The sequence below is a fragment of the Ciconia boyciana genome, chromosome 1 (assembly GCF_034638445.1).
Source record: "Ciconia boyciana chromosome 1, ASM3463844v1, whole genome shotgun sequence".
NCBI lineage: Eukaryota > Metazoa > Chordata > Aves > Ciconiiformes > Ciconiidae > Ciconia > Ciconia boyciana.
In genome coordinates, this window is record NC_132934.1 from 152571911 (window position 1) to 152593052 (window position 21142).

Genomic DNA, 21142 nt, shown 5'->3' on the forward strand with positions numbered 1-21142 from the left:
GCTTTTTAAAAAAGAAAGTATGAGTAATACCAGTCTGAGCCTTTCCTAAAGCAAAGCCCTGGAGACTTGTGGTATGTTTGTAGCCGGTCACGTGGGGGTTGTCATGGCATCGCTGCTCAGAAAAAGAATGAATAGCTGGTGGTAGCATTTCAAACAATACATTTAACAAATAGCAAACAAGAACTGAATGTTATAGCAAAGCATTCCAAAGAGTATGTTTTTCATATATAAAATAGATTACCAATTATACTTCACTAGCCAGACCTACCTACCTCCTGCTGACAAAAGAAAGACAGTGGTGTAAGCTATTAATAATGCTTTGCACACTACCGTAAATATGCAAAGGACTGTATAATGGGCTATATTTGCTGAGCCTTGAATTGAATGGCATGCCTCAGTAATGCTCCGAGGAAACCCACAGTGGGAGGTGTCATCTTTTGCACTGCAATAACTTGTTTAAAACATTTTTTTTCATTGATAAGTATGCTCTTTTCAAAAGCCACAGCAAATATGTTCATAGCAAAATAGTTCTGGTTTTTAATAGCCTTTTCACCTTTCTTTATCTTCATGCCATCTCATTGCTAATGAGTTACGGAAAGCTCAAACAGATGTGCAAAAGCCAGTTATTTACCAAGTTGACCCCTGGTTCTCACACAGAGCTATCTTGGCTTTCATTCTTCATAGGCTAAGTTTGGCAGGGAGATGAATAGGCAAAGATGTTTTCTCAGGCCCACCCAAAAATGGAAAAAGTGCTTCTGCTCATTCCAGCTCAGCTTGGCCTCCTCCAAAGCTGGGCTTGACCTGACACAGTTCATTTGATGTTTCCGTCCTTGTGGTGCAGAGCACCCTGAAGCTGGGTCCAGCAGACTCCTGAAGGACTTTGCTTTTCGCTCATGCATTTTCTTGATAAGGCTTGTAGTTCCTAAGGAGAAGACTTGAATTACAACTTGAAGCTGTCGTGGGTCTTTTACAACAGGTAGGATAATGCACATTATATAAAAGCACTGGGAAGTAAGAAGGGAACCTATGGCTGACAGTACCAAAATTTGCTAACCAGAATGGGTCTGTCCAAGGATGAACCAGGGGATACTCCATTTTAGCACAAGGCTGTTTGTGCAGGTTGTTCTTACACAGCATCTCATGTAGGTGCAGGGGAAGAGCAACACATCTATCACTCAACTACCCAACACAGAATAAGGGCCAGTGATCTCTTGAATGTGTATCTATCTTGATTAACTTCTGCATTTCAGTAGCAAAGTAAGGCTGGATATAGGGGTTTGTGATTTTTATTACAGTTGGTGTGAAATGGTGCTTAAACGATGGAAACAGACAAAAAATTAAAACCTTGATACATACTAATTTTGAGCTGTAAAGCAAGCACCCTTATTTTCAGACAAATGATGGAAGGAATTGAAGAGTAGGTTTTTCCAGCTGCTTGGGTTCTTATTTTTTTCCTGTTAATGTAACAGGAAGATGTGGAGAATGTCAGTAAAAATAATAGAGTACAGAGTTAAAATGCATTTCTTCAAATATATATAAAATCTAACTGTGCACACAATACAATTTTATTTTGCTCTTGAACAAGTAGAAATACGTAGGCCCTCATTTGCTTGGCAGGGTCTTGGCCTTGGTCTTCTAAATGCTACATGTGTATGGACATCTGTTATGAACAGATCTGAAGGGCACCATTATCGAAGGAATCTTTTCATTGATTTTGATGAAGCCCTTAAAATATAAAGAAAACTTAGTCTCTTACATTGATGGAACCGTGGCCCACCAAGAAACTGAAATAACTTGGAATAATTTCCCAGCTGCTTCTCAATTAAAGTTTGTGACAGAAGGGAAGCGGCTTTAAACTTCCTCCATGGTTTCCTGTCCTCTCTCTACCCTCAGAAGCTGTGGATTGTATACGCATTCATTCTAAGCTTGGTTTTGGGTGGGTTTTTGGTGGTGGTGGGTTTTGTTTTGTTCTGGGGTAAGGAAAGCAAAAGCTCAACAGTTTCAAAATTGACTGTCTTAATGTCGAACTACCTAAGGTCCAGCAGGTCCTTTCTGTCAGAAGATGGTGCTGGAAGACAGGAACAGCAGGTCCTACCTCTTTCTAATTTCACAATCTAAACTTACAGCTACAACAGGAGATTGTTTAGAGTAGCATTTTGTTGTGGTTTAACCCCAGGCAGCAACTAAGCCCCACACAGCTGCTTGCTCACTCCCCCATGGTGGGATGGGGGAGAGAATCGGAAGAGTAAAAGTGAGAAAACTCATGGGTTGAGATAAAGACACTTTAATAGGGAAAGCAGAAGCCATGCACACCAGCAAAGCAAAACAAGGAATTCATTCACTGCTTCCCATGGGCAGGCAGGTGTTCAGCCATCTCCAGGAAAGCAGGGCTCCATCATGTGTAACGGTGACTTGGGAAGACAAACACCATCGCTCTGAATGTCCCCCCCTTCCTTCTTCTTCCCCCAGCTTTACATGCTGAGCATGACGCCATATGGTATGGAATATCCCTTTGGCCAGTTGGGGTCAGCTGTCCCAGCTGTGCCCCCTCCCAGCTTCTTGTGCACCCCCAGCCTACTCGCTGGTGGGGTGGGGTGGGAAGCAGAAAAGGCCTTGGCTCTGTGTAAGCACTGCTCAGTAGTAATGAAAACATCCCTGTGTTATCAACACTGTTTCCAGCACAAATCCAAACCATAGCCCCATACTAGCTACTGTAAAGAAAATGAACTCTATCCCAGCCAAAACTAGCACACATTTCACTGCTTAGTCAAAGCAGACTCATGAAGTATCCTTAACAAACCAGAGGACTGAACCTACTACCTCTACAACATAAAACAGATATTTATGAAACATTTATTCAGTAGGTTATACAATTTCATGAAGCGACAGCCATGGGAATTTCCATGTTGTGTGCAGAAGGACTTGCATATAATTTCTTGATAGCAAAAGCTACTTGCTGAAGAAGAACAGATGAGAAATAAGTAGATAATGAATGTAAGAAGATTTTTGCAAAAAATGTATTTTCCATTATATATCAAGACACATATACATTCAGCTTTCACACAAAGCAGAGAGTGTTTTCTGCAGCATAAAAGCAAGGTGGTCAATACCAGTCTACTTGTTTAATTTGGCAATCTTGGACTGTGCTGAGCTTCTTTTCTGAGATCTTAGCACCCTACAGCTCTCATAGGTTTCTGGGTTTGTTTTTTAAACTCTTTTTTTCTTTTGCTCTGATTTTTGAGCAGATCTGTTCATATAATATATAGGACTGTAAGCTCTGCAGTTGGTATTGCTGCTAGGAATTTGAATCTTGAGTCACTTCCCCCTTGAACTATGTTGCAAGGTTAGTGAGTTGCTGCCCTTTCCTCTCTCACCGTCTTGGCCAGAAGAAGAGCTCGGGCTGGCTCAGGAGCTGCCAGCTACAGCAGCTGCTTATGCTTATGGCCCAGTTACGGAGTAAGTTAAAGAAGATGCTTCTTCTCCCACTGCACTCCCAATATAGATCTTGTTTTTGGAGGTACTGTTGCTCACTGTGACCAGAAGTGCCTTTTCTGCCATTTGCTTTTGCTATGAACTTTGTATATATAGTAAGAAACTGTAAGAGGCAGAGTGTACATTTTCTAAAGCTTTAAAGGTTTTCTGCATGTGTGAAGAGGAAAATAAGTCCTTGTTTTTTTGCTGACAGCTTTCCTGGTTATTTTAAAGTCATGGCAATTCCTCACCTTATTCTATGAAGTGTTTGACCAACTTTGGGCACATGCATAGACTGAACTGCAGGACTGCAGTAATGTGTGGGTGTGTTTGAGGATCAGGCCTAGTCTCCTTTCATTCATTGCCTGTCCCTGGATGGGCATTTGGAGATGCTGAGAGAAGCCAATTTTTTTTTTTTGTCGGTTCAGTATGTTACATGATAGGATCCAATGCTGGGACTTTGACCCTGCAAGCACACACCCTTATCATATAACTCACAAGCAAACCACTCGACTGAGTAGCTGAAAAGTCCATCTGTAGTCAGGGGGATAAAAAAAGCAACTGGAAAACCTGCTGGGGTGAGTGGGACCCGCTCTGTCTGTGCATGCAGCATACCTAGCCACTTCCATCTAAGGGCTGCCTGCAGTCACGCAGAGTGTGTCTTCATGCATACGTGTGCAGCAGAGCAAACCCTTCCCAGTGTGGCACGAGCGCTTGCTGTGCTGAGTGGTGCAAAGGGAAGGGGACGTGAGGGCTATGGCTCCCGCTGCAATACAAAAGCAGATTTACCAGATGCTTCCTTTAGACTTGACCCTTTCTGGAAGCTTTGAGCAGGAATTATTTTTTGGCTGGGAGAAAAAAAAGGTTATTTCCCACTTATTGTCTGAGAAATTGAGAGAAGGGAAAGGGGGTGGGAAAAGAGGAAGAGGAAGGGAAAAACATTGCCATAATTATATGGAGTTTTATTTATATATACATATGTTTATATCTACATACACAATTTTAAATCTTTCCGACAATGGTAAGATCCAGGATTTCCTTGATCTACAGCAAAAATGCCAAGTAGACTAGTGCTGATAACTAATTTTCCTCAGTGGTTTTAACGTGGGAGGGAGAGGAGAGGACTGTCAGATGATTGACTGAGCTTCTGCATTGAGGTCAGTTTGCTTGTGCAGTAGTCCTTAGCTTTCTGAGGAAGGCTGGTCTTATGGCATGGGTGCTATGGAGTACGCATGCAGAGCTGAGGCCAGGGCCCTGTCCCCCACCTTTGCCCAAGGAGGGGAGCACTTTCTGGGTAACCCCAGAAGGCCCTGGAGAAGGTAACTGGGAGCAGGCTGTTGCTGCTGAAAAGCTGGTCTGTAGCCAGAGGCCAGCACGTCCTGGGGCAGAAGAGGGCTCGGTGAATTGGCCCAGCAGACCCAGCATTCAGCCATGTGCCCCATCTGCCTAGGGAACTTAACCTTTTCCTGGATACAAATGTCACTGTAGCCGTGAGAAGATTTCTGGTGTGGGTAGGCTGGAAGTGTTGCTGATTCTTTGTCTGGCAGTTTTTTAATTTGTGGGTCTCTTTGCATCAAACCCTTGTCAGGTGTTACAAGAGCAAACCTCAGCTCACTTGTCAGCACGAGGCATAGCTAAATCTGTGGCTGGAATGAGGGCAACTTGCCAGTGCAGGCAAGGCCCACATTACTGGAAGAGAGGTGGTAGCCTCCTAAGAGTGGCCCAGAGGAGAAAACTTGGAGGGGCCTGAAGCGTAGTGACCTCCTAAGAACAGAAAAAGCACTGTGCAGCAGCAAAGGCTTTTGTCTGAAAGCAAATGGCAACAGAAACATTGTTTTGTGCGTTTGTAGGTGGGTGCACGGTGGTGCACGCGTGTTACGGGAATGGGCTGTGGTTAGTGTTCACTAACTACGTGAATGCTGTACGCTGCAGTAAGACGTAGGCACCTCTGCCCAGCGGTGCGCATCTCGGGCAGGCCTGGCCCTTCCACTCTGCAGGAGGCCTGTGATAGCAGATGCCGTTGTTAATTCTTGCTAATGTGTTGCTCAGTGTTTTAGATTTGCTATATTGCTTTCAGGGCTTATATTATATCTTACTGCTATAAACATCTGATTGCTTTATAATGGCTAAAACAAGTTAGTGGAGAAAATGAGGAATTAGTTATAATTTTATTAGGTCCTTGGATGTGTATTCTCTTTTTCTCTTTCTTTCTCCACTCTGTCCCACAGACCTGGATAACCTTCAAAAATCACTTGTATCCCCATCTTCATTTTTCATTCTCCTTCTTTGACCTCAGAAATAACTGAAAGGTACCCAGAGAAAGGCACTGTTTCCCTGAATGCAAGCACTATGTAAACGTGAACCCTGGGCTCTTCTTCTAAACCTGTTGGGCACATAGAAGTTGGCTGCTTAAGGGCCTGGGTATGATTTTTGGAAAAACAAAGGTCTGAAACTCTAATCTAGTTGTACCTGTCTGTCTCTTCCCACTGGCCTGGGGAGACCTGCCAAGTGCAAAATTACAGCAATGCAATTAGTCCCGTCATCGGCCGGTCAGATGCAGAAAGCCCGGACGCTGACAAGAACTGCTAGTCTTACCTGTGTGTCCTACTACTATTCAGCCTGTTCCACACAAGCGAGAGAGGAAAGCGAGTGCTGCCTTCGGATTTACCCTCTGGCTTACTTGGATTACTTTGGTTTGCTGGCACAGAGGCAGCAAGTTACAAGGTTCTGGCACTCTGAGGAATACCTCATCCAAACCCTCTCGCTTCCTTTTTTTTTTTTTTTTTTTTTGAGTGAGAGCAGATGTCTTGGACAGGCAGGTTTTGTTCTCCTTAAGGGTTTTATGGGCCACCATAAAGCCAGAATGGTCAATCTCTTCAAATGAGGCTCAAAGACAATGCTAAACTATATTGGGTAGAGGAAGAAATCCTTTGTGAGGATGGTGCAGGGGGACCTGCAATTGTGCCATTTCCAGCAGAGTGGCAAGAGCGCTATGCCAGTTTGGGATGGGATTAGCTGGGTGCATTACCTTCAGTTTATATATTTTGCCTTCTGGTCAGACAGAGGCAGATAACATTATTCTCAATAGCAAATTAAATTTCTGTTTGTTTAAACAATGTCATGTTATGGCTTCTCTGTGAATGTACATAAATAGCCCCATGTGCAAATTAAACTTTCCTAGTGGGTGCAAGAGGAATAAACTCCTGGGTACAAGGAGCATATTTTGCTCTTTGACATTTCTGCTTGTTCGATGAGTGACCAGACCTTCCATCTGTGGGACTTAGTTGAGATATCACAGCTATTTCCAGCAGGTGGCAGATGCTAATCATGCTAGTAACCAAATCTGGGTACAAATTATGTGTTTTCCAGACTGTTTATTCAGATATTGACTTAAATATACACATTATATAGTGGCTATAAATATGTTTCCAACAGCAATAAAATAAGATTGCATAATTGGAGCCTATTAGTAGTTACCCATGATAATATGTAATTAAATACTTGGGAATCAAGTGTGGTATGATTTTTTTTAATTCAGCTTTGATTTTTTTATCTCTCAGATCAGAGAAATTGCTTCTATTCCAAAAACCTCCAAATAACCATCTGGCTAATTGTGTTTCATGGTATAAGATTATTTTTGCTCACGTATTGTGATGGGAGGGAGCTCCTCCATGCAGTCATGCCTGGATAATTAGCCGATGCTTTAAAGAATTACATGCTGAAAAAATGGTGCCAAATTGTGCCACATTGCCTTTCCTAGGTAGCACCTCACCAGCAGGGTTGCTCTGCCTGAGTGGTACTACTGACTGAGGGAGAGGTTTTTTCAGATTAGCAGTCCCTAATGAGGACCAGATTTTGCTCCTTTTGCTCTCGTTAGTAGTTACTCACACACATGAGTAATCCCAGTGGGTTCAATGGGAGCTATTCACCATGCAGAGAGAGGGTGGCATTTGCAAGCTGACCTGCCAGCATTGGCTTCAATGGGATTTTTGAGCAAGTGAAAGACCACAGGATCTGACCCATAGTAAACGCGTGACTACATGGAAAAGTCTATTCAAGGTTTATAGCTGCATGTGGGATAGCTGTGTCACTCACGCCACTGGCTGTGGATGAATTATGCAAAGCTTCCCAAAGTCAATGTAAACTTTATAGCATCTGTCATATGTATCTTGCTTATACCACAAAACTGAGACATATCTGGGAGGCAGAGAATGTTTTATGGGTGTTTTTCGGTAGATGTTGGTAGTATAATACCAGTGGCTTCCCCCTGGGGACTGCACAATCCCCTAAGGTGGATATGAGGGAGAAGATGGGGTAAGAGCTCTCCTTGCAGTCCCCTCAGAAGAGATACTATTGGTGCTGCTAAATTGAGGGGGGTTGAAGCTTTGCCTTGGAGTTGGAGAGTAAGGATGTAGTCCTGTCTTGTCAAATTAATTCTCATAAAGAATAGAGAAGACTGCAGATGAGCCGATGACATAAAAGCAAAGATGATATGAAAGTGATGATTATGGCTGCCAATATGCAATGACTTGTGAAATATGGGCGTTTATATGCCTGCTTGCATAACCACATATTTATTGTAAACAGCAGTCCCCAGTATTTTTAAAAAAGTAGAAAGTCCCATTGCTGCTCAGTTTTTCTTTCTCAAGATCATTTGCTGTTTTCACTTCGTTACAGCAGTTCCACAGAAGGCTAATGTGGGAGAGATGAGAATGGATGCATACTTATTAAACTGCAGTAAAATTCACCACATTTCATTCTTGTACATAATCACTGTTTTTTTTTTTTTCTGTAAGATCTTAATGCAGTTTTATTACATTATAATCTTTTATGGAAGGATAAAGGGATTTATTCCTTAATAGGAAAGCAAAGTTTATAGGCTCAAGTAAAGCAGATATGACCCACAACACAGTGCTTCTACGAGTTTAACCAGAAGGTGTTTCATGTTGGTAAACTTCATTGGAATCCTGAACATTCTGTGCTTGCTGCTGAAATTACTTGGATTTTAACATAGTTACATTTTTTAGGAGGACACTAGACTGACAGATTTTTAGAAGTGATGAAAAAGAATTAAAGGAGCAAAGTGTTCTTTTTTTAAAAAAAAAAAGATTAAAAAAACATACAACATGAAAATTGGTTGTATTGTCTCAGCTATTGTAACTACCAGTTCTCACTGGTCCCTTTTTCCTGTAATTAAAGCCATTTTTCTTTTCCCCCTTCTGGCCTCTTCCTGGCCCAGTGTTCCAGCAACACCAGCAAAAATGTGAGATTTTTTGAAAAGGCAAGTAGTAAGAACAACAGGTAGACATGCTTTTCTTCCTGTAGTCAGGGGTCACAGTGGAGATCTTTGCTTTCTTTAAGTGTAGTAACTGCAGTGCAATCCCCAGTTTTCCTGCTTCTGATGCACAGATCTATTTTTATCCCGTGTGTGAGTGCACCATACATGTATACACTGGTACACATGCACACCCCCCACCCCGTTCAGTAACAGCCATCTCAGTAGAGTCCACTCTTTCCCATGTTTCTCCTTCAATTAAACATTGTCACTTTTGTATTTTTGTGAAATCTGTGCTTTCTTGTCACTGTTGCTGACATTTTGCTAATTAAAATCTTCACCTAGGCATCGTTGTCTTCCATTCCTTCTTTCGTTTAGTGTAATGGCCAAAGTGTTTCTCTGCCAGACTAATCATACAAGCGATTTCCTTACTGTTTCTTCATTTCTCTATAGCTATGTCAGATGCAAACTCTTAGCCTTTGGAGACACAGGTAATCACAGACTCATTCTTAATTTCCTACTTACATAGGTTCATTATATTTCTGACATACTTTCACTATGCATGGAGACTAGGGGAAGGACTGCAGCCCTTTCCTGACTAGTTGGTTGGTTCTAGGTTTTTTTGGGGAAAAAAAAGACAACTTTTACCATCTTACTGTGAAAGGTATCACTGCAAGGGCTAAATTTACCACTCAGTCAGGGAGTAAGATTCAGAGGCACTACCAAAGACATCTTTGCTGCCCCACTCACTTTGCCAGGGATAAATGTTTATTGGGTCACCCTAGTCAGAGTAGTCATACCATGCAGCATCTCTATATGGATAGTAGCTGCCTTTAGGCCTGGTATAGATATTATTAGCTGAAACTATCTATGTCCTCCTAAAATTCAATCACAATATATTGCTCAGTCATCAGATCATAGTCTTACTTTGTGTTACAGTGATATTTCCTTAGATTTGTCTTAAATATGTTGTTCCTTCACATAAATATAGGTAGCAGCTTTGTGGTACCCAGGGGACAGTAGGTTCATATTTTGTTAGTTTCTTGCATAATGCAAAAGGAGATTAGAAAGCTTCTTATATTCTGTTTCCTCCCGAGAGAAAGCTATCATGTAGATGAAGAGAGGAAATGATTTCCTTGCTTGGCACAAATGAGTCACAGAAAATGACCTTCTTTGTAGTCTAATTTAGACCCAAGAATCCTCTGAAGAGCTGATAATATAAACCCATCTGGCTTGGATGAAGAAAAGTTGGAAAAGATATTGTCATTATCAGACTCATCCACATCTTAAAAAGCAGCATTTCATTTTGCCTAGATTTTTTGATCAGACTGCTAGCAGCTGCAAACCTCATGTTGCCTGCACATGTTATCTGTAATACACACGAACACACATGTGATATGCTGCTGCTGAGGTTTCATTTCAACAATGGAGATACTGAAAAAGCAACGCACATTCTTTAGCTGTTTCTTATAATGTGTTTAACATCTTTAAAAGTACATATTCATGTGAGTTTTGAAACATTGCTTTCATTTACATTGTTGGACTGTACGGCACGTAGATTTGGAGACAGATGTTTATTACAGAGAAAGCAAAAAGCTTTTAGCCTTATGTCAAGAAAACAAGACAACAGAAAATAAACTAGCACACTGATACATGACAGCACTGTCAAAGAGCTTCAGCAGAAAAGGGCTGGTGGGAAACCAGAAGAGTAGCTGGACAGCACAGCGAGCTGCAAGTAACAATTTGTAGATTCTCATGTGAGGACACTTGATTTATTTGACGGTGAAGACTGTCAGAAGGTGCCAGCTTTTTTTTGCCTTTTTTTTTCTTTTTTCCTTGCTGTAAGTTTTTTTTAATTAGGTTTTTTTTTTCTGTTTTGGTGTTTTGTTTTTAACATTTGTTTATTCTGATTGTTGCTAATTGATTCTGTAGGCATCCTGGTAGTTTCTTTTATGCTTAAGTGCAGAAGTTGGTGGTACTTGACTATGTTTTAAAGGAAAGGCTGGGTTTGTGGATGAACTTTCCCACAGCCTTCCTGGACCTGTCCATGTTCTTGGTAAAGCTAGGCCATCCTGAAAAACAGCCTGGCAGTGTAGCTGTGGGTAAGCATGCACTCCTAAAGCTGCCCAGCATGCCACTGTGCCCCAGTCACACCTTTGGTTTGAGATCCTTCCTGCTCAGGTTGCGTATGATCGCAGGCAAAGCATTTCCAAGTGTCATGGCTTATGGGCCTCTTGTTTTTCATAATATACAAATGGGAGTCATCACAGTTTGTTTTTTGTTTTTTTTTTTAACCGACAATCGGGGTACACTACACACCCTTCTGAGCACCAGTGCTAGCAGAGAGAGAGGTTGCAAGCAACACCTGAGGTTAGGATATGGGGGGCAACCATTACCTTAGATAATAGGGTGAATTTATGCTGGGTCAAATGAAATTAGATTTAAAAGTGGTGGGCTCTGACTGCAAATTTGGGTGTGCAAAAAGGGGTGGGGAATTTATGTATAGCCTGGTTTTGTGAATGTATAATAACTGGGTTATAGGTAGATACCTTGTTTTGTTTCCTGGACATAAAGGAGATGGAAGTGCCATGAGTGTCTGAAAAGAACACAACTGCAAATTGGGAAGGATAGTCTGTTGAGTATCTGCTGAGAGTAAGTCTTACAGCAGCAAATGCTTGGAAGAGAATTGATAAATTGATTTTTTTAAAATGACTATTTTGGGGTCAACTTTCTGCAGATGAGAAAAGCTTCAGATGGGGAAATGAGGTCAACTGAAGTCTTTATGTACCAAAGGCAAACAGAAAACAGAGAGAAGTAAAATATTTTATCTGACATGTCTATAATATTTAGAGCATGGAAGCAGGTTTCTCCCTGATGGTGTTGGGGAAGATTTATCAGTTCCCAGTATCAGTGTGTAGAAGTTTCTTTGGTTACTGAATCACCACAAGTACAAAGGTAACATGTTTTTAAAGAGATCTATAAGCTCAATTTGTCAGCTTATTTGGGGTCAACTTCTAGGGATCCCAACAATTGGATCCATTTTCCTTTGCTTATAGCTAAACTTGCTTATAGCTGAAAGTCCTTGTTTCTGCCTGTGTACAGCATCAGGTATAACAGTTTGCCATTCTCCTTCAGTGAGATGATTCAGTGGGCCTGTACTTACTTAACTGCAAGTTACGTTCAAGGTGTGTGCATGTGTGGTGAAGGAGCAAAAGCAGCAGCTGTTGTATATTCCTTTTTATCTGTGAGCATGTAGAGAGTGTTAAAACAGACCTGTACAACATGCATACTCCAAACCTGTTTGTGTGTCACATCCAGCATCTGAAAGGCAACAACACATTGGCCAGTCTGAATCAGTGTCCTTAAAATGTGAGCTATCTGATCAGCATTCTTGTAGCTTCTGCTCAGGCTGTTGCTTGTGTTGCCTCTTGTCCAGCTGGAAGGTGAGACAGAAATAGGGGAGTCAGAAGTACTGTGACAGGTGAAATTGGGGCTAGAGTGAAGAAAATGCTAAAGGTTATTAGGACAGGGAGCACTGAAGGTATCATGGGGGATGCAAAGGACCAGTGGGCAGAGGAGCTGAAGTGTTGCAGGGAGCTGGGAGCATTATGGAGAAGAGACGCCACATGCTAGGTGGAACGGGGATAATGTAACAAGGTTACAGAGGACACTGGGCATATTGCAGCAAGGAGGAGGGAATTACGGCATGGATGTTGGTAAATGGAAGCCTGTGCTTTACAAAATTCCTTCAGAGTCTTGTGCTATAAAAATATTTTTATCAAGTTACATATGCATTTGGCTATGCAGACAAGGAGAACACAGCAAGTCAGGCAGCTCCTTAAGGTAACTCTCTGTTTCCTTTTTTGGCTATGAGCTTGCCAGTTTCCTTCAGAGTTAGGCGCATACCTGTATTGGAAAACCCAGATGTCCCAGGCTTTTCTACAAGCTGACTTCCACTGCCATTGTGGCTCCTTCCCAAGTTTTAATTTGCTCTTATGTATTTCAATATCTAATCTTTTTTTAAAATAAAGGGAATTCATTATGTGTTGTACCTGCCATGATTCAAGCAATGATGGACTGCCCAACTGTGTTCTTCTAGCTTGCCTGGACAACTTCTTGCCTACAGACTTCATACCACGTGACTGACTTAGGATTTGCCTTCTGATTTCTTGCTGTCCTTTAATAGTTTGGTTCTTTCAATACTAGCGTCTTAATATATGTAATTGTCCTTAGTCTGTTTGCATTTCTCTCATTTCTGAAATTCATAGCTAGAGCAGGAAAGCACTTGATGGTGGGGTTTTTTTAATCTTTTTTTTCCTTTCTTTTTGCTGCAGGCTTGAGAAACGGCATTCTGTTGTGCTTCTCAGACATGCTGGACTGTGATGTGATGGACTGTGCCCAGGCTTTTCTGTATAGGGATGTTCTAAGCCTCCTCAGCGGGGTTGTGATTGTCTGCACGAAAGGGCATTTGGTTTTTTTACTTTTTAAAATAATGTGATCTGTACACCTCTATGGAACTTTGAGCTTTGCTTTTGCCAGACCTCTAGGGAAGGAGTATTGCAATTACTGACTTGACAAGACCCAAAGTTTGGCACTGAATACTGACACAGGTCCTGTTTCTTGCTGCTTAATGTGTAGTCATGCAAGTCTGAAATCCGAATTCCCTGCTCCTCCCGTGCAATCAGGTAGAGCGAGCTTTGCCGCTGATCAAATGGAGCCAGGAGACAGGCCAGCCTGCTCCTAACGCCCAAACGGTTTTGTTTATTTAATACGGGCCTTCTTTTCCCCACTAATGAATGGGTTTCAACCTGGGGGCATCGCAGGTGCCCTTTTTTTGTGGCTCTGTGGGAAAGAGGACTTGAACATCCCTCCCTCCCTTTCGCCATGACGCGCAGGCCTCGCGGCCGGGGCCAACGGCTGCTCCCCGACGGTTGGTGCGGGCCGGCACTGGAGACAGGCCACAGAGTTAGTCAGCCGTCAGCCTTCCCCCTCCCCCCGCTGCACCCTCGGGAGTCCCGGCGAGGTGGGGAGGCTGCCGCGGCCGGGAGGAACGGAGCCATCCCTTACACCCGCCGCCGCCTGCCCCTCACGGGGCAGCAGGGCACGGCGGCGGGCCGGGGGCGAGGGCGGCTGGGGCGGCTGAGACGGCGGCCGAGGCGCGGCGCGCGCGCTCCGCAGCTGGGCAGCCGGCCGGCGCGCCTCGCGCTCCAGCTGTTGCAAAGCGCAGCAACACCGGCCCCACCGCTTCACCAGCACCCCGCTCCCCCTCCCACCCCTGGCAGGCAGCGGCCCAATGAGCGCCGCGGCCGGCTGCCCCGCTGGCCAATGAGGGGGCAGCGGCGGGGCGGGGGCGGGAGCTGCCAGCGTGAGGGGCAGGAGGCGGGCGCTGGGCTCTGCTCCGCTCGGCTGCTCGATCGCTGGTAGCAGCCCGGTCGCGGCGCGCTCCGAGCCGTCCGCTCGCCTTCCTTCCCGTCGCGGCGGAGCAGCTCGCCTGCCGCCGCCGCCTCCTCCTCCTCCTCCTCCTCCTCTTCTTCGGTCCGGTCCGGTCCGGCCCGGCCCGGCCCGGCCCGGCCCGTGCGTCTGCGCGGCGGCGGGGCTCGAGCACTGCTGAGCGCCAGGCGCGGCGGCACCACCACCACCACCACCACCATGGCGGTGGAGGAAGAGGGGCTGCGGGTTTTCCAGAGCGTCAGGATTAAAATCGGTGAGGGCGCGGGGTGGGGGCCGCTGGCAGCGGGCGGGGAGCCCCCGCTGGAGCGGGCCGCGCCGGGCGCTGGGGAGCGCCGGTGCGGCGAGGCACCCGGCGCCGGCCGCTCATTTGCGCTCCCCTGCGCGCCGCGTCCCGCCGGGGGAGCGGCCGGGGGTGGCGGCGGGGGGTCGCGGCGGGGCGGGCGGTGCCCGCGGCCCGGCGGGGCTCGGCGGCGCCTCAAGCTGGCGGTGCGGGGCTGGTGGGGAGCGGCGCCGTGAGGGGCGGCCGGCCGGTGCCTGTGAGGCGGCCGGGTGCCGCGGTGACAGGCCGGCAGCGCGGTGCGCGTCCGGCTGGCGAGCGGCGCCGGCGGGAGTCCGGGCGGCGCAGGATATTAGGCAGATTTCGCGATTTTTTTTTTTTTTCCTTTCCGTTGCTAAGCTACGCGCTAAAAGTTTGAAGGCCGTCAGCGAGTCTCAGTACTGTGTGTCACTGGCAAAGCTGGTGTGAAACCGGCCAAAAAGCGGCTGTGGGAAGGAGCCGGTGCCTGAAGCCCTCGCCTCAGTGAGCGGGACGGGCTGAGGCTGCTGCTGCTTCTTCACGGCTTCCTACGACTCGCGTTTGGAGACTCACTCTTCTTCTTGCTGTTGATCGAGTTCCAAACCACATTATTAGAAAGTAAGCGACAGATGTCAGCGTGCAGATTAAACTCTCCCTGGTAGAGTTCTGAGTGTGCCGGCTGGGAGGGAAATCCCTCGTTTCCGTAACAGACTCGAACCCATATGCAGAGGGAGCGGTTTGCCTCGCTTGGATGGAGCATGGTGGTGGGGAGCTTGAGGGGAAGTGGAAAAGTTTAGGGCTGGACTCGCAGTGGTGGGTACTAAGGGAGTTGGGCTTGTCGCTTCTTATTAGCGCTCTTGAAAAATCTCCTCTTTCATATCCGCGCATGTAAAAGCAAATTTGTAACCACCAGTTGTCACCTTAGATCAAACTGAGACGTGAGGTTGCATAGGAAATCTCATTATTGCATAGTGACATTAGCGTTTCAAAGAGAACATTGCTAGGATCGTTTCCTTATTGTTAGCAGGTAGTTCAGTGATAGCAGACTTTAAGAAGTAAAATTTTATGACATAAATTAAAAATTATGTGTTGGTTCTGTGTTCTTTTATACATCCAGAAAATAGATTCAGTAAGACTATGAAGTGTGGTCAGAGACTTGTTTTCTGGCTCTTTTCAAAGGGGAGAGGAAAAAAAAAGCCTTTTCGCAAGGGAGAAATTCAGACACCACGCAAGTGGTGCTGTTGCAGGTTGTTCCTATATGGTGATTTTTAGTGAAAGGAGTAAGAACACATCTCACATATAGGATGATGACTCTTGGGTGGTTGTTGTTTTTTGAGAAGAAAACAGTGATGTCATGCCTAAATGATTGATGTCATTAGAGTGTGGGCATTTCTTTGAGTGGTAGAAGAGATCGAAGATAATGACAGCAGCAAAAGACTTGAGATTAATCTCATTAAATCATGGACTAAAGTTAATCCTACTGCTGACTTCAGTTATCACAGTCCTTGTCAGCGCTAAGTGTTTGATTAACGTGCAGTATCGTAGTAAGGATTCCTGCTGCCTTATAGTGTGGATAGTAAGTAGGAAAAACTGCATGCATCACTGGTACACCGGTGCTTCGCTTCAGCCTTCTAAGCAGAAGATCTTTACTGAATGAACTGCAAGAAGAATGCCAGGCGCTTTCTGGAGCGCGGCTGCACCCAGGTTTTCTACTGTAATACAGCAGAGGGCGATCATAAGTACGCACAAAAGCGAGCTCTTTCCTTCTGTTCATTAGAAAGTATCTGAAGGCATATTCATCAGCTTTCGTGGCAGGAGCACGAGTTTCTAGCATTTGTTTTTGAAAGTTAAATACCTTTCCATAGCTGACTCTCTTTTGTGAAATTTGTCAGAAAAATAGAAGTGGCAGGATTGCTCTGATGGACTGGGGGAGTATTTCTAATCTAACAGGCCTTGTAAAGTAATCCTAATCTTGAAGAAATTGTATATGGAGGCTTGTAGACTCCCTACAAAAAAAATCCTGGGAGTGGTTTTGAAAGGTGATGGTGAACATTGGAGGGACACTACTTTTGTCAGCTATTCCCAAGGGTAAATTTGTCTTTTAGCAGTTCCCATTCGCTAGTATCTTGTAGGTTTCTCTTTTCTCTAGTGGCAGGAGGCTTTGAATCTTTTGATGGGTTAAGGAATAAGTTATTTGAGGACAAAGGGGTAAGTCATTTCCCATCTTGATTTGCTTTGATTTGTCATGCTCTAGAAGTGGTCCATTCTGTTCTTTGGAAGCTTGTTTCATGGCAAAGCTCTGACTGATCTCTGACTTTCAGATATTCTGTGCTTCATCTGGTAAGATGTTTCCTTCTCTGTAGCACCTTTGCTGGCAAATCATGAATGGGGGCACTGGTGCACAAGTATGCCACCGTGTAAATCTCATGAAATGTAGGACTGATGCTTTGAAGAATCGGTGCAAACACACTGTGAGATCAGGGTTGGCATGCCTTTCTTAATAGAGAGGCTGATGCAGTTTGGAGGCTTCAGGCCGTGCAAAACATCTGTAGCCTAGAGATGTTTGAATGCCCTAATGTAATGTATTGTTATGGCTGGGTCTTGTCATGGGTTTCCAAGCAGCTGCAGGTAAATGAAGGCATTTTCTACTGCTGGTCTAACTTGTTCTTTTGAGACTGATGGGTTGCATAGAATCAGCTATATTTAGCTAGATGGGTAATTATATCCCAGATCTCCTAAATGCTTCCCCATTCTGAGTAGTGTTGTTTCTAGTCATGTTTGGATTTGGCTTGAGCCATCTGTTTCATCTATTGAAAATGTGAATCCTTGAGCTTCTTGGGAATCCATGTTTTGCTCATTTGGTTGCACTGCCCATGATGTGCCACTTCCAAAAAGTGTCTCATTGAGATACTGAAGCTGTGGAGCAATGATATGAACTCTGTCATTGTGGGCAGCAGTGTTAAGAGGCATTGTTACTGTGCTACCTCTTGTCCAGTTTCTGGTTTCTTTTGTGGTTTGTTGTATTGAACGAACTCAATGCCTGGCTACTTCTGCTCATGTCTGTTGCAAGGAAGTAACATACAGTAAAAAGAAAAAAGTAGTATCTGTAGTAATGAATGCACTGTTCAAATGTCCATTTGAAATTGATTTATTTTGGCTTCCCATAACTGAAACTGTTGTCCTCTTGTGTTTTTTCCTTAATTGAAAATTATTTTTACCGGAATCCCTTATACATAAACAAAACAATGTGTCATGTAAGACTAAACAAACACTTCCTATAAGATTGCCACTTTGAGGAAGTGTGCAGTGCTGATATTTCCATGAGTCAGTGTTTCAAAACCTGAAAGGAAACAACATAAGGCTCTATGGCTGATGATTGGCTGGAAAAACTACAAAGAGAGTCCTTCTGCTTCACAACATGACTTGTGTTGTGCTGTTAGTAATGTTTAATAAATATACTGTACTTTAATTGCTACTTTTTTCCCTCCTTAAATGGCGTCAACTATTAAACTTTCAGTTGAAAAAAATGAAAGCTCATATTCAGCATTTCTGCTGTGGAAGGCTGTATACTGGTTAGCAAAGAACTTTCTGCCAGATTGTACTTTGTGAAATTATTTATACTTGAAAACTCTAAAGAAGCGGCTCATTTGTGAATTCTCACTGTACAATAACAAGCTTTCCATGTCCCTGAAGTCTAGTACTCTTGTATCAAGGAGTATGAGGCTCTGCTCTAAAATTGTATTTTTCTAGCTGTAGCTGGGCTTGTTATAGAGGTTAAACTGTCCCATAGTTTTGGAATAATAATTGAGACAGGAGTATACTGCACATCAAGAGGCTACCGGGGCACCAATATAATGAGGAGGACCCTTTGCTCGTAGTTTTGTTGACCTCAGAGATCATAATGGTCTACTTGTACACTGGGAGGGCTTGGTCGCAATTTAAGACATTCATAAACTTCTAAAGCTCTTTTATCATCCTTAGAAAGGGCCAGGGATGGACCTTTGGTGGTTACAGATGTTGGAAGTCATAGTCTGAAATGTGGGACTTCTGGCAGCATAGACTCTCCTTAGTGCTAAGTGTCATTGAAAGCATGAAGCTGTGAAATTTTTGTGATAAAGGCTGGCTACTACCTGATGTGGGTTGGTGCTCCACTTGCAGCTTATCCCGTTCAAAGGGTAAACCCACCATTTTCTGAGGACTCAAAAACATCATTTACATTGTGACAGTCCAGTTGACTAGATGAGGATTGTTGGTCTGTAGACTGTGCTGTCCCTCTGACTCTTAATTTTGCTGTGCCTTCTTTACTAATTCATTCAGAGCTGTGTAGTTTAGGACATTGCAAAAGCAATTGAACTTTTCTTTGGGAAACTGAGAGTCTTGGGTGAAGTCAGGCAGAATATTTGCTTAAGTGCTAGTATACTAGTGTTTAAGCAGATTGATTGCCAAGAGAAGGTATTTACTGCCCTTCCACCATTAAACTTGATACGGAATAAATGTTTGAGAAATGCCTCTCTGCATTTCTGTAAGGTTAAGGAGGGGAACTGTCTTGTCTTTGATAAACTTAAGGCCTCCCTTAAGTCTAATAATCCTAAGGTTGATCAGGGAAATCCATTTTGCCTTGAGAAGATGTCCCTTTTAATGTTGTCTGTTGGGATTTAGTGCCTTGTCTTAAGTGGTTACTTGTAGAAGTACGACTAAATATGCTCACTGCATAATACTGTAAAAGGATTTATCCCCATTTAAATGGGGCATAAGGTTGTAGAATAGATATTTTTAGAATGAGAGAGTTTTTCGCAGGTGCCTATCTATATATAGATATATATAATAGAAAATAATTATTTAGGAAATGTAAAATGTTTCTTATAAAGATAACAATGATTTTTCTAGTATTTCAAAGTTAGTGGACCAACAAGTAAAGAAAGGAAGAAAAGTTGTTTGCATCTCACCCTCAAAATGTTCAAGACTTCTCAAGATCACTTCTGCACATTAAAAAGTTAACAAGTACATCTTAAACTGATGTTGCGTAGGTAAAATAAAGTGGCAACTTATGTTGTTATTGATTGACTGCAATGCTATTTAAGGCTTGAGCCTGACAGGCTGTAGAGGGTGCAGAATAGTTTATGCAGATTTTTCACCGCTGGTTCAGTATTTCAAACTCTGCTAAATTTGGTGGTTGTTGTGTTCTGACCGACTTGTGTTCAGTGTGCTGAATGGAAAAGAGCTGGGGCCAGTGCTATTTCTAGAGGAGGAGTGCTGTGACTGTGCATGGACTGTCAGGAGCAGCCGCAGCTGGAGCAGAAGTGGAGACCAAAGCATAGTTTCTGCAAGTGAGAGAAGGAAACAAAGGTAGCAGTGGAAAATGCTTCAGTGAATTTAGTTTTGAAGAAATGGAGGATGCTTGTGTTTGGGGCTGCCAGCCTGAAATCAAATTATCCATAACTTAACTTTCTTTTAAGTAAAAAATGATTCATATATGAGAGTGGAAGCCAATGTGACTTGGCTTTTAGAGTTTGTAGAGGTAGATTCACAGGAGTGAAACCATTAAACAGATCTGCTCAGAGCATCTGATGTCAGGAAGCAAATTGTCTAGTTTTTTTGTCCTCTTTTGGAATTAGTACATTTGAAAAAAGTGTTCTCTAATCTCTCTCATGAGAACTAATAGTGTTTTCTTGTCTTCCTATTGAGGTTATTATCTGCTGGTCAAAGTACCAATTGCTCTTACATGAGGATGTTATGTAAGTGCTGGATATCTTAGCTTCACAGTTTTCCAGAAAATGCTTTTGAAAATATTTCATTGCATTGAATTACTCTTCAGACTGGTTGGTGGGGTTTTTTGGTGATTTTTTTTTTAAATGTATTTGATTTTATTATTATTGGTTGAAAACAAATTTCTATTTCTGAAATTACTGGTTAGGTAGATCCCAATATTAGCTTCTCTTCCTGTGTTCTTATGTCGCTGTTCTGCCTGATGCTGTTATTCATGTTTCACATGTTGCTTTGTGATTCTGTTCTCGTAGGTGTGGTCCAAGGCATGGCTTCATAATGTGCTAACCCAAGTTAGTAGCGTGTTGCTGCTGAAAAGGCAGGTCTTGCTTTTCCCCTTCCCTACTCATCTTGCTCCCAGCTATGAAACATTCTTTGCACCACCCACCCCTAAAACACGTCCTGTTGACTGACGCTTCTCCGCTAACAAAAAAAAAATCCAGTTCAATTTGCAAAGCCGGCCCAAAGAATGCAACTTATTTCTCGTCAGGTTTAGTTTTCTTCTATTTTAGTGAGCTGAATCTGTGCACTCGGGTGAACGTCAGAGCTGTCTTTGGACACGTATCAGGAGCTTGACTGGGAGCGTGTGTGTGTGTGAAATCAGATGGAGGGGGCAGCAGGTGCATCCCCTGCTTTCATGTCTGTATACTGGCAGTGTCATGAGACTGCTGGAGTCTGTCTACACTCTTCAGTCCACTCCCCTTCTGAAGTACATGTTTTCTTGACGATGCTGTATTTATTAGTCTCCGATATACGCCAGCTTGGTCAGCTGCTCTGGAGAACAAATGTTAAAACTCCAGCGAGACCACCAAGAGGATAATCTGACAAACTGATATATCTATATTTCTGACCTTCCGCCTGAGAACTACTTGCATCTCACGCTCAGT

General features: G+C 43.7%; 1 protein-coding gene across 3 annotated transcripts in view; it reads left to right on the top strand.

Moving 5' to 3' along the window:
- Positions 1 to 14148: 14148 nt before the first annotated feature.
- The window catches only part of RASA3 (RAS p21 protein activator 3), a 131223-nt gene continuing 124229 nt past the window's right edge, over positions 14149 to 21142 (top strand). For 2 of the 3 annotated variants that reach the window (XM_072849823.1, XM_072849822.1), the window contains exon 1: positions 14149 to 14450. Coding sequence is in view for 1 of the 3 variants with exons in the window: in XM_072849822.1 (XP_072705923.1) it covers positions 14396 to 14450 (55 nt within the window). In the remaining 2 variants the exon portion in view is untranslated. Of the gene's footprint in view, positions 14451 to 15010; positions 15111 to 21142 lie in introns of those variants that run through there. The other variant, XM_072849824.1, reaches the window with a different exon arrangement.